Source organism: Brassica oleracea, chromosome C5 (assembly GCF_000695525.1).
Source record: "Brassica oleracea var. oleracea cultivar TO1000 chromosome C5, BOL, whole genome shotgun sequence".
Classification (NCBI taxonomy): Eukaryota; Viridiplantae; Streptophyta; class Magnoliopsida; order Brassicales; family Brassicaceae; genus Brassica; species Brassica oleracea.
In genome coordinates, this window is record NC_027752.1 from 41,865,678 (window position 1) to 41,878,359 (window position 12,682).

The 12,682-nt window shown below is 36.9% G+C and overlaps 3 protein-coding genes across 3 annotated transcripts in view; all 3 read right to left on the reverse strand.

Annotated features, from left to right (window-relative positions):
• Positions 1–273: 273 nt before the first annotated feature.
• LOC106295229 (kinesin-related protein 11) lies at positions 274–8,156 on the reverse strand. Its single transcript, XM_013731075.1, has 24 exons — positions 7,830–8,156; positions 6,825–7,101; positions 6,638–6,735; positions 6,302–6,391; positions 5,998–6,050; positions 5,652–5,717; positions 5,522–5,575; positions 5,339–5,398; positions 4,926–5,004; positions 4,554–4,621; positions 4,102–4,164; positions 3,890–3,994; positions 3,576–3,680; positions 3,350–3,457; positions 3,119–3,265; positions 2,799–2,981; positions 2,473–2,628; positions 2,045–2,248; positions 1,818–1,958; positions 1,603–1,728; positions 1,469–1,519; positions 1,214–1,261; positions 1,052–1,129; positions 274–965 (listed from the first exon to the last, which is right to left on the reverse strand). The coding sequence occupies exons 2-24, from the start codon at positions 7,079–7,081 to the stop codon at positions 387–389; spliced, it is 2,919 nt and encodes a 972-aa protein (XP_013586529.1). The 5' UTR covers positions 7,082–7,101; positions 7,830–8,156; the 3' UTR covers positions 274–386.
• A 1,732-nt stretch (positions 8,157–9,888) lies between these two features.
• On the reverse strand, positions 9,889–10,883 carry LOC106295230. The gene is made up of 2 exons (XM_013731076.1): positions 10,460–10,883; positions 9,889–10,285 (listed from the first exon to the last, which is right to left on the reverse strand). Exons 1-2 carry the CDS (start codon positions 10,820–10,822, stop codon positions 9,908–9,910), a joined length of 741 nt encoding a protein of 246 aa, XP_013586530.1. The 5' UTR covers positions 10,823–10,883; the 3' UTR covers positions 9,889–9,907.
• Positions 10,884–10,964: 81 nt separating this feature from the next.
• The window catches only part of LOC106292347 (uncharacterized protein C18orf8), a 9,732-nt gene continuing 8,014 nt past the window's right edge, over positions 10,965–12,682 (reverse strand). The window contains 7 exon segments of the mRNA XM_013727942.1: positions 10,965–11,147; positions 11,222–11,401; positions 11,501–11,551; positions 11,553–11,613; positions 11,697–11,928; positions 11,984–12,023; positions 12,025–12,174. Of these exon segments, the coding sequence (XP_013583396.1) occupies positions 10,965–11,147; positions 11,222–11,401; positions 11,501–11,551; positions 11,553–11,613; positions 11,697–11,928; positions 11,984–12,023; positions 12,025–12,174 (897 nt within the window).

Here is a 12,682-nt window from a genome sequence, read left to right on the forward strand (position 1 = left end):
TCCGTCACCTTTAACCATCAAATCTTCATGTAATAGATAATTATTTTAGATGTTCAATAATATATTAGTACATTTTTGATATATATTCTTTTTGGAATTTTGAATGTTTCGGGTTCTATCGGATATCCATTTAGGTTCAGATAATACTCATAAGCCAAAATACCATAAAACATCCATGGATTCAAATAGGTTCGGATTCACTTTTATTGGACCATGTTCGGTTTATTTGTCCAGTCCTACTCTAAACTCTTAATTTAAACAGTGTCTTTTTTGAATTTTAAACAATCTGTTGATTTTCAAATAAATCATTACTTTTATGTTTAATCATACTTACACAAACACAAACTCTGGAATCACTGCACAAACATATCCTACTACTTCACGTCTCAAAACGATCGATCGGTTTGTAGCGTCTCCGATACAGAATCAGAGATTTCAGAACCACCTTCTTGAGACCTTCTCAGCTTAGAAACGAGAACCCACATGCTAGCAAGCTCGTTCTCCAAATACGCTTCTCTCTGCTTCGATTCTTCTACTATCCTTTCAAGCTCGGCTTCTCTTTGGTCTCTATCAACAAGCGCAGCTTCGTAAGATCGTTCCCGCTCTTTGCTCATCCTCAGTTCTCTCTTCAGCTCCATCGACGAGCTCTCTTGCTCTTGTTGTCTCTTTGTAAGACTCTCTCTTCTTCCATTGTTCCTTACATTTGTTGCTGTTGTTGTTCCTGGCTTATTACCGCGCTGTGGGACTGAGCTCTTGAGTGTTGCTAGCTCAGATGCTAGTCGTTCGTTGTGATTCATAAGCTTTGCAACTTCTTCAGACAATGCCTTGAGCTCAACTGCAGCTGCTGATGCAAGACCTTTTGCGTATGAACTCTCTTCCGCGAGTTTCCTGTTACGATGTTCCAATTGCTCCTTCGATTCGCTTAGTTCCTTAGCTTTCTGTTTCAGCTCTTCGATCTTGGTTTCCTGTCATGTCAGAAAGGCAAGTGACTTTAGTTTGAGAATCCTTTAGCTATTAGGTGTTGCTTTTTTCATATAAAAAGTTTGAGAACCTGTGCTAGTTCCAGGGCATTAGAGAGTTCCTGCTTTAGGTTTGCAACTTCTTCTTGCAACGCTTCACATTCACATGTCTGCAGCAAAATACTTCGTTGGTTATTAAATTATCTACAGATTATAAACTTGAGACACATTGATAAAAGAAAAAATCTCTCAACCTTTTGATTGAGTTGTTCCTGAATGATGTTATTATCTGCAGCTTTAACCTGTAAACAAGATCAAGAATGAGAAAATAACTTTATAGATACAATTAGGTTTCATCATTATTTGCAGAGAAGCAACTTTATGCAGGCATGAGTAGATATTATATTGGAGCTAAGAGAAGTAATATCCTCCACGCAGTAGCAAGACCATCTCTAGGCTCTGTAGCAACAGATGAAGGAAATATTGCGTAAACAGAAACAATTCGTTACCTCGAGTTCAAAAGATTTTTCATTAAGTTGATCTCTCATCTCAGCAAGTGCCTGAAGATATTTATAGAGAAATGGTTTGAGACAAGAACCACAAGAAAAAGAAGTCACTGCGTAATACTTGACAATGAACTTACCTGCACGATGTCGGATTTATCCAATGCCTCATGTGATGTCATAACAAAGTCCAAGATTTGTTTCTCCAAGGTGGCAATCTGGTCATTCTTCGCCTTGATGTCATCATTGAGGACTTTGATCTCCTCCTAAGTAACACAGATAACCAGGAAGATGAATATTTGGTAGAATTAAGGTACAGCTAAGATAAAGATCAAGAACACAGTGGTTATATTACTTTAATCTCTTCATTCTGAGGGGACTTTGCAGCGTCATCTAACAGCCGTTTCAATAAACTTGATTGCAGCGCCGCCTCCTCAGATAAAATCTTTTTCTGTTCCCTTAGAAGATCCAGCTCATCGATCATTTTACTGCTAGCCTGAGAACAAGCCGAGCAGGGAGTGGAATGGATAATAATCTAGTAACTTTGGTAACATAACAGATGTGAAAAATATCTCTTCCTACCTCTGGCGTGTCCATTTCATGAGAAGTGTCTTCTAGAGCTTCTCTGTCTTCCTTAGGCTCTGAGAATTGTTCCATCAAAGGCGAGACTTCTGAAAATCTCGACTCTGCATGCAGATTATTTCCTCCTCCTTGAGGAGTCGATGGTGTGCTGTTGGATTTTACCACACTCGACTGGTCGCTGGTACTTGAACTGTTATCTCTTTTCTGTTAGGAAAAATAATCAAGAAAGCCACAAGAGAGGAATCAAATAATCAAAGGAAACACTCTTTTACTTATATCATTATTCTCTGAACGACATGAAATTCCAGAAATCTATAGTGAATGTGTGATACATGCGCAATAGTATAAACCTATAGTTGCTAGGTGCAGTTCTGAAACGAACAAGGAGAAACCACAATGCTAGTAAGAAAATTCAACCACTAGTATACCTTAGGCTTTAACCAGTTTAACAATCCATGCTTCCGGGTCTTCTTTTCTTCTCTACACGCAATATCTCTAATCTCATGATGTCCCTCCGGAGAAACATACAGATCAAGGTGCTCATCGTCCATCAAGTCACGCCTCTTGTACGGTAGGTAAGCAAGCTGCAAACGCATTATCAAACAAGATTAGGCACACACAAAAAAAAAAACTATTAATTTTGTGTAATTGCTCCAGGAAAATAGATTTAAAGTCCTGCAGATCAAAGTGAAACATCTTCCTAACCGATCATGGAAACAATTTGTGATATTCCAGGCTATATCAGTAATTCTACCTCTTCTTCCCCAAATGAATGTCTCCTCCGAGGTTCAAAGCGATGAGGTAGCCGAGATGTTTGTGAAGTTTTAGTGGACACCAAAATTAATTTCGTCAACCGTTGGATTCGACTCAAGAGAGCTGCTTTAGCTTCTTCCTCTTCTTCGAGCCTGGATTGCAGCTTGACTTGACCATCTTCTAGCTTTTATCATCACATTATATAGCCACAAAAACGAAAAAGACAAGGTTACTACAGATTCTCTCAAATGCGTGACGGTAAAGACACAAAACATCCTCCCACTTGTCTAATCGAACATATAACTCATGTTTCAAGCATACCTTCTGTTTCAGGAGAACGATATCATCTGTGCCAATATCATTCAACTGAGGAATTGGTACAATGTCCTGTTTAATCTGTTCCAACTCCTCCTTCAGTTGCCGAATCTCGTGTTGGTACTTCTTGATTAATGATTTCTCATCAATTATCTGCAGTTTTATAGATTTAGAAAGCAAGAAAGAACTTTAGTACAATAAAATAAGGCCTGATAGAAGAAGATATGCGAGGCAAACCTTGTTTTGTTCGGCTTGAATCTCAATATGTTTTGCACGATGAGCAAATTTCAATGTGTTGTGTGTTTCTTCCGAACTGCTTGATGCAGGAGTCACTGTACAAATGAGCTACCATATCCAAAAGGGACAACTAATCAGTAAAATATATTACTTTGCTGATGTATCATGTTGTGGATTTCATATTTATAGTAGCAAAAGGATGGAGAACTGATCTAACAAGACTTACAGATACTCGGTCATGGCCACTCAACGAGGACTGAAGGATCCTGGTTAACTTAGAGTCTCTGTATGGTACATGCGAAGCTTTCACATCCGTGAGCTTTGATATCACCTACAACATCACAACAGAATTATCTGAATTGAGCCAACAGGAGAATGTTCAAACAGGACCAGAATATAAACAAGAATAGACAACTATTTAATTTTAGGTTTGGACAAGCACATATCTGACCGGATTTAAAAGAAAATGAAGTCCTTCGATTTAACTGACTCCAAAACTTATTGTTGACTAAGAGAAAACTGTGGTAAGAAAAAACTCACAGTGCCTAATGTCAGCAAACTTTTATTTATATATGATCCTTCCTTGCGTCTTAAACCACTGGTTTCAACCTTTGAACTCTCGGAACCTGCCAGATCAACGAGATTCTGCAGGTACGGAAGAGATTATGGGTAGTTAATGTCAGTTGCTCTTAGTGTTGAAGAAAGAGTTGATCATAACCATACATAATATCACAGACACAAGAGGAGCTTACCAACTGAGAGAGGTGTACAGCTTCACCTTTAATCTTGTTGCCTAAGGGACTACTCTCTATTGTCTGCATCCAAATGAGTTTATCATCTTTTAGAAACGGTACAGCTATATGAGTTACAATGAAAAGAAAGCAGTACCATAACCGGTGGAACACTTGACACGACTAAACAACTAGAATTAGAATAAAAGACAAACAGAAATTCCTTGAACAGAAGAAAACACGTGAAAAGAAGAACGTGGTCCACAACTTATTCTGAATAAGAAATAGAATTTCAGTATTCTATTTTCAAATACTATCGTGATTATAGGACAAAAAACTATCATTTTTTTACCTTTTAACCAATAATAATAATAGAAAAGAACGTTGGTTTTGCGTGTATCCATCCACAATACAAGTGTAATCACGTGCGGAGAAAGAAAAAGGATATAGCTACCAATATTTTATTTACATACCAACGTAAATATTGTATGGCTCCGGCTGCTGAGCAGATTATAATTCGTGGATCCAACATGGCGTTGCTCTGTCATAAGGACAAAACTTCAATCAATGTGAATTGAATTAAATGTAAATTTCCTAGATCATGACAAATTTCAAGGATGATATATGCATACTGGAATCATGGGAGAGAGAACTACTCTCTCATATTAAATAAAAGAAAAAACAAACACAATTTTTAACGTTTTGTACAAGCCCCAAGCAGGTGGAGGAGAACCACTTTCCTGATGACAATATCTTTAACAAATGCAACAGTCTTTGCTGGCGTTATGAGGATGTATAGTAAACCTATTTCTTTAGCTAAAGGGAAAAGTGGAAGCACCACATACCTTCTCCAGCTGCTATAAGAGAAAGCGCATGAGCAGGGGATAAAACAACTTCTTCTTTAATCCCTTCGACAAAGGTTCCCTAGAATAAATTAAAAGGATGCGTTCAACCAAAACACATGGAAGAAAAGAACTCATAGCGATCATCTTCAAGTCTGCTTGAAAGCAATGTCACCCAGAACATTGCAATGAAACAAAGGGCAACATATCATCATTGTAACAGCAGAGTTCTCAGAGAGATCAAATTTTACAAGAAAAAAATGGAACGAGTATTGTTTTCAGGTACCAAACAAGCCTTCCTAATATAAGAATATGATGTGAACGTTTTGGGATTCTAGATGAGCGATGTAATCAAAGAAAAATATTACAAGTCAGTGAGAGCAGCAGCCCGTGTAATCAAAAGCTGAATCACATACCTGTTTATCTTCTCTGATCCTCAAATTATGTCCTGCTGGATTCAATAAATCATTGACAACCTGAAATAAGGTGGAGATTAAGGACATTAATCTCAAAGGAAAATTAAATGCCATCACTCTCCACTAATGTTTAAGCTGAATATAGGTAATGGACCGGAGAAGAAAGTGGATAAATAATAGCACCTCATTATAAATTTCCATGTAGGAAATACGCAGGAGAAATTCGCGATTTGGTGTCTGTAAGAAAAAAGATATGTGAGTTTGCTAGTACTTAGGCCACGGATTCTGACAAAATCAATATCCTAAGAAGTACCTCTTGGATAATGCTGAAAGCATCTTTCACTGCTAACGGTATAATACCAGGAGATCTCTGGTCACCCTGACATTTGAACCCAAAAAAAAAAATCAATCGAAATCTATCAGATATGGTTTCAACAGTAGGGTGCACAGAAATCAAAAAGTATTAGGGTAGAAAACTTTCTATCGCAAGGTTGTTTTCTATAACTATTGCAGAAAGATTCTTACATGTGTTAGTTAAGCTTGTTGAGTTGGAATTAAAAGAAATACATGATTCTCTGACAAAGCACTATATCTTTATGACAAATTGAAATTCATGGTACAAAGGCAAACCAAGAACTTTCCAGATGAAGGGATCTTACATGCATAGTGTGAGTCTTTCCACTGCTTGTCACTCCATACGCAAAAATGGTCCCTGTAGTTGAATTAGCATCCAATGTTATATTCAAATCAACTGGTAAGCACATCGAAGTCAAAATTTTCTGAAGATTTTAATATTCACTAGGAACAGTCAGCCTTGTTGTACAACATGGATGATCAGTATCATAGAACTAAGTCTTTGGACAGAGGGTTTGGAAGGAAGTATGCTCTTCGGTGAAAGAGTTAGTATTAGAAACTGAGTTCTAAATACAAAAGAGACTGACACTAAATTTGGTCACTTCATACCGTTAATCCCCTCCATAGCGCCATTAACGACATGGTGTGCAGCAACATCGTAGACATTCCGTGTTGTGGTTGTAGGTCCAAAGACACGATCTGCCAGAAAGAGAACCAATCATTAACAGGCGGAAAGAATACGTCAAGAAAATAAAATGGAAGATCCAGACATCAAAAAAGGAATAGAATCCAATTAGATAATAATCCTCATAATTTAAGACATAATTAGAAGTTGAAATGTATATCACATAAGAACAATACTATTATCCTTAGTTTGTTATTATTGAGTGATGTGCATACAGTATATGGAACCACAGTGACACTAATGAAACTGTTAAGACTAACCATATGCATAAGCTATCGTCGGATTATACTCATTCCGTACGATTGTTTCCCCATCTGCATACCAAGCAACCTCCTCCCCTTGGCGGATTTCTCTTGGACTAAGTCATGTAAAAAGATGTGTCAAATCCACAGAACAAACAGCAACCTAATATTTGCAAGCTCTAACAGAAACACATCACTGGGAAACCTGAGTGGACGAAAGCGAACTGTCACTGTGACGTTCTCTTTAGAACGCTGAGCACTTTGTGGTACGGAATCTGGTGAAAAGAAGTGCTGCTTGCTTTGAGCAGATGAAGAAGCAGGAGAGCTATGTCCATCATCGATAGATGTCTCTTGATAAAGCTTTGAAGACGAGGTTGTTGAGGATGCAGTAGAATCAGCACCCTTGAAGTTGCTAAACCCTGTTTTTCTAGACTTTGATCCTTGTTTAGATGATGCCATCATCACACGTCGATCTCAAAACACTGAATCAAAACAGGACTACAAAAATAAATCATCAATAAACCAAAAAAAAAAAAAAACAGTGATATCTCCTCAAGGCTAACAGTTCCAACACATATTATTATCTGGCATCTTCATGAACTCAGCTCCACACTCAAATAAAGGATTTTGACGATTAAACAGAAGAAAAGCGTCACAAAAGCTGTTAATAGCATAAATCATTTCACATTTCTAAGCTAATTGAAGCAGTTATAGAAAGCTTTCTTTCTTTCATCATTCCTTAAAGTAAACAACACTGAAAGGTGAGCAGTTACAATAAGGATGTCTCTGAAATTAACTTAAAAAAAAAAAGTGAATTCCACCAACAAGCAGTAAAGCTAAAAAGCACCAAAAAAGAAGCCTAAACTTACGCCAGTAAGTAGTAGGGCCCCAAGTTCATGCCGAAGCCACAAAAAGGTTTGCAATTAAACAAAAAAAAATTAGGGGAAAAGAAGATAAATGACAAAAAAAATTAAAGCATCATAAGCTACGAACGTGAAAACAAATCAGAGCATCACAATTGCAGGAAGGTCAAACAAACAAAAAAAAAAAAGACAATCCAAATCGGTACTATGTAATAAGAGCTGGAACACTTGAACAACAAGTCGTTAGTTCGAGTCAAGTTATTACCGGATTTGTCTGAAACCTTACAGCATTTATAGAAAATTCCATAAAAAGACAGAGAACAAAGAGATTTAATAAGGAGGAGTACCTCCTTTGGTGAATCTAATGGGAGGAAGAGAGATCTCAGAGAGAGAAGAACGAGTAGCAGATATTACCCGTCGATTGCGATTGTATAACAAACAAGTCGCGTTTTCAATGGGTGTGGGTTTGGTTTCTCGTAAACAGAAACACCATATTAAAGGTACAGGTGAGAGAGAGAGAGAGAGAGAGAAAGCTAGAAGAGTATAAATACATACATACTTGTGTGTGTATATGTATTTGTTTATACGTATCTTTTTGCCTTCACGGATACAGTTAAGAGAGAGAGAGAGAGAGAGAGCGACGATTCTCCTCTTCTTCTTCTTTTTTTTTTTTTGTTTTTTCTTCCTACAGAATAAAAAGAAGAGAAGTCTCTAAAATAATTGAGATTCACGAGTATACTTTATCTTAATGTAAGGGGAAATATGATGTGTTACGGAGATAACTAGAACTTGGTTGCTAAAAGATAACTAGCGCTTTGAATTGTCCCAGTCACGTCTTGGACCTACCCAAAAATGAACACTTAAACAACCGTTTTGAAGAGGATAAATAGTGTTTAAACATATACATCCAAATCAAACCCAACAAAATTAAAAATAAATATTCTGAAAACAATGCTTAATCTTATTTTGGTGTGGCCAAGTTCACAAAGTATAGGTTAGAGATATCAAATCTATATTTTTTCTAATTTTCTTAAAGAGTAACTAAGGATTTAACTTGAAAGAAAATCCAGTTAAAAAAAATCAAAATTAGATCCAGATTTAGACCATACTGGTATTATCTCCCGTGTGGTCGCACGGATCAATTAATTTTACTGTATTAAAAGTTTTTAAATCATAAAACTGATATGATTATTAACATATCAAAAATAAATTATTATTTTAATCACACTTTTTTTATCAAAATCACATATTTTTTAAACCTACATAACACATTGGATCATAAGCTTAGCATATTGTATAAAATAATAGATTTCATAATGTTTTAAATATTGAATGTATGTAAACTGTCATTAAAATCTCTTAAATGAATATTTATCTGTACAAACGTTTTTTATATCTGCAAGAAAAAAATCATAGGTAGATTAGTAAAGTTAACAAACTTTAGAATAATATATACATAAACACTTAGTATTTAAATTGGAATATGTTTCCCCTACCGAGCCTCACATATATGATATAATAGAGATTAACAACACTTTCATTTTTCTAACTCCCTTTTAACCTTTATCATGTTTTGTTTCACAAAAGCTTGATTTCTATTTCTTTGTATATAAAAAATGTATACAAAACTGAGTTTCGTTTATTTAAACAGTTTTTATATATCAAAATTACAAATGTAAATGTGTTTACCTTTTTCTACAAGATAAAGATTTTCACATTGAAATCATTTCATGTCTCTGATAGTAGTACTCTGAAAGAAAACTATGACTTTTTATTCCTTTGTAGAATCTGATAGAATCTTCAACTTATACTTCTAAAGAAAGAATCATAGAGATTTTTTTTTTTTTAAAAAGAATAAAGATCTTTCTCATACTCAAAACTTAAAAAAAAAAAAAGACAAAGAAGATGAAATAGATAGAGAAGAAGAAGAGAGAAAAATACAGAAAATTTTGAGTGAAAAAAGATGAAACAGTTAATATTGAGAGTTGCTGAAATTTTCAATGTGCTATGATAATAATTAGAGAAAAAACAGGAACTTTTTTTGCAGTTACTAAACATCTACAATCAAACGAACGTGGTGATACAAATTTGTTTTTTTTGTATAATGTTAAATTTAACTTTTTAAAAACAGTTATGATTTTTTTTTTAATTTTTAAGGTTTAAAAAAAATTTACGCATGTCAAATTTTGATGGTTCAACTTGTGCTTTATTTAGGGATTCATTTTGTTACTTCTGAATTACAAAAACCATAAGTTCGGAAGATCTTCTTAACACAAACAAATAAGAAGTCTGGTTTGAGAGAAAACTAATCATTGTTTTCTTTGAATGAACCAAAACATAAATTGAAATATTATGAACGAAATTTATTTATTTATTTATTTTTATTTTTTTGATCAAACCATACTTGTATATAAATTAGAAAAGTTTAAACTCCTTCAAATGAGGATACAACAAAGCTACATAGAGCCAAACAAACCAAAGAGCTGGTAAAATAAACGATAGGATGGCGATACAAATCATAACAAGGAACCATAAGAATTCGCATGACAACGGTTTCAAAAGCTTCTTGGAAGATCACATCTAGTGTAACCCATAGGACCACACATACTGCACCAAACGCAGAGGAGAGCAATCGCTGGGAGGAAGATCCTTGCAATACCAACGACGCTTGTTCATCCAATTCACTCCATACAAGAGGAAATATTGGGAAAAGAGACTGCTCCAAACAGGAGACAAACGGATAATCTGAACCCGCCATAATCATATTCATCCATCTAACTTTACCAATGAATTTTTCTCTCAACTGCCACCAAAAAGAGAAATACAAATACACATCAACAAAAGCTAGAATGAATACCAAAAGAGGACTGCATATAACAGCAAGACTGCACACAGCAGTAAGAGATCGCATTGAGGCGACAAAAAGACCACCAAAGAGCACAACAGTAGAACCAACAGAAGTTAAGTTCATAAGTACATCATCGGCTAAAGCTATGGTCCTCAATTCCAAATTCACACAGACAAGTAGCACACGGAGCAACCGCCTGTAGACGAAAGTACTATCACCGGTAGACACAAGCGGAACACCACCACCACTTATCTTAGATACCATCCATGGAAGAGGAAGCTTTAGATCTAAGATTCGGGCAAGAGCTTGGAGAGACGGACCGGAGGAGGAGATGAGGTTTCGAGGAAGAGCGAGGAGCAAGGAAATGTCAGGAGGGTCTGACGGTTCGGGTGGATCGATGGGAGAGGGAGCTTCAAGCGGAGGAGACTTACGCGGCGGCGGATCTGGAGGCGGCCTGAAACGTGACGGAGGAGCAGTCACAATCAGGGCCATGGAGGAGGAGAGCCGCTTCAAAGGAAGGAGGGCTGAGCGACGGAACTGGAGCAGAGAAGAGCCATAGACGCCGGCGATTTTTACCAATATCAACGAAATTTATTATTATTAGGTCTATTGAACATAAATATGGTAAGATATGTTAATCTCCGACAGCAACTGGGGAACTGGTCTCATTAAGAAGACCATATCATGTGTAATATTCGGCAGTTTCTTTAAATCCTGGAATCAATTCCAACAAGACCCTCAATATTGCAGCCAAATGCTGCATATCATTAGACGCAAATGCTGCTTCCAAAACCAGCGAAGATCGCACACTCGTCACCTGCAATTTCCACATACTGAATCAACCAAGCCGGAATCAATTAAGAAGTTCATATTTACAGTTAGGCCGCATACCTTATGCTTCTGAGCATAACGCAGAGCTTCAAGATAGTATCCATCTTGCACGAGTGAGGAGATGTAGTCATGGTACAACGAGAGCTGTCTCAGCATATCAAGTCCAAGTTTCCTTACCCTCGGGTTTTGGCGACCGCTCTCGAGAAGTTGGAGCGCGACTTCCTTTGATGGTTCGATTATCTGCAGGGGAATGTAATAATATAGCCCAGACTCTTTAAGGACAAGAGACTTAAGAAGAGTTTTTTTTTTGTGTTCATCGAAGAAGCATTTATTACAAACCTTGTTTGTGATGAATAACGACAGTTCTGCAAATCGTTTAGTATGAGTTAACTAACAGTCTGATGGTCATCACATAAATGTTGAGATCCACTTTGAGTTTCCCTGCGCTTATACTGCAACAAAGAGATTACAGTAAAAACGGATGAATCGAAACTAGTTCTGACGCAAATAGAAGTAATAGATAGTGAATCTTTACCTGCGAAGGAACTCAGTTACGATAGCAACTAGATAGTCAGATTCATCAACCATCATTTCCTCCACAGAAGCAAACACAAACTTGTAGAGCTCATCAGGTGAAATGGCTGGTGACGAAAGTTGAGATCCCTGCTGCTCGTCAGCACAAAACATGTTCTCATTTGAATCAGATGGTAGGTTCATTTCAACTTCTTCATCAATACTGCTTCCAGATGGACTGTGCCTTTCGTTATCTTCAAGAGGGAAAAATGGGTTACGATACTGCAACTTCTTTATAGCATTCAATGCCTATAGATTTAATGGTTTTAACAGGAGATGCACTTGCAGTGGTCTTTGTCATTCTTCAACTCTTTGTATGTACCAGCTTTAACCGAGTACGAATATGCTTTGACCAGTACATCTATTGCCTGCGTGACCTGGGTTGCTGGTCTCCGCTCCAAAATAACATCCCTTGCTATCCCTAAGCACAGTCGTTTGGCCTGAAACAACATACTCATTAATTTTATCTAACAACCGCATCAAAATCTCCAACCATGGTAACTACCACAGCTACGCCGAACACTCTCAGTATCTAAAGGTTTATTACACAAACGTTTGTTGCCGAAAATGTTGGGTCCCTCCTAGATGGAGAGGACCAATTGGGGTGAAATTAAGAAATAATAATGTTCTCCTTTGGCACTAGACACAATAATAGAGTTTTGACAAAAAGAAACAAGAGAGAGAAAGGAGAAAAAGAGAGAGAAGGAGAAAACTCGTAAGGTGATTTCAAGACTGGATTTGGAGGGTCAAACGGATCCTGATCGAGCTGATATTTTGTGGGAAGCTTCTTCAGTCAGTGGGTTAGAGGTTCACCGAAGGGATTTGGATTTCAACGGTTGGATCTTCTGTTGTCTGGGTTTTCTTGAAGCTGGTCGCCATAGTTCTTCAGCAGAGCAGTCTTGGGTGTTTGGTAAATCCAACGGTGAGATCTTCTCTTCTTGAGCTGAA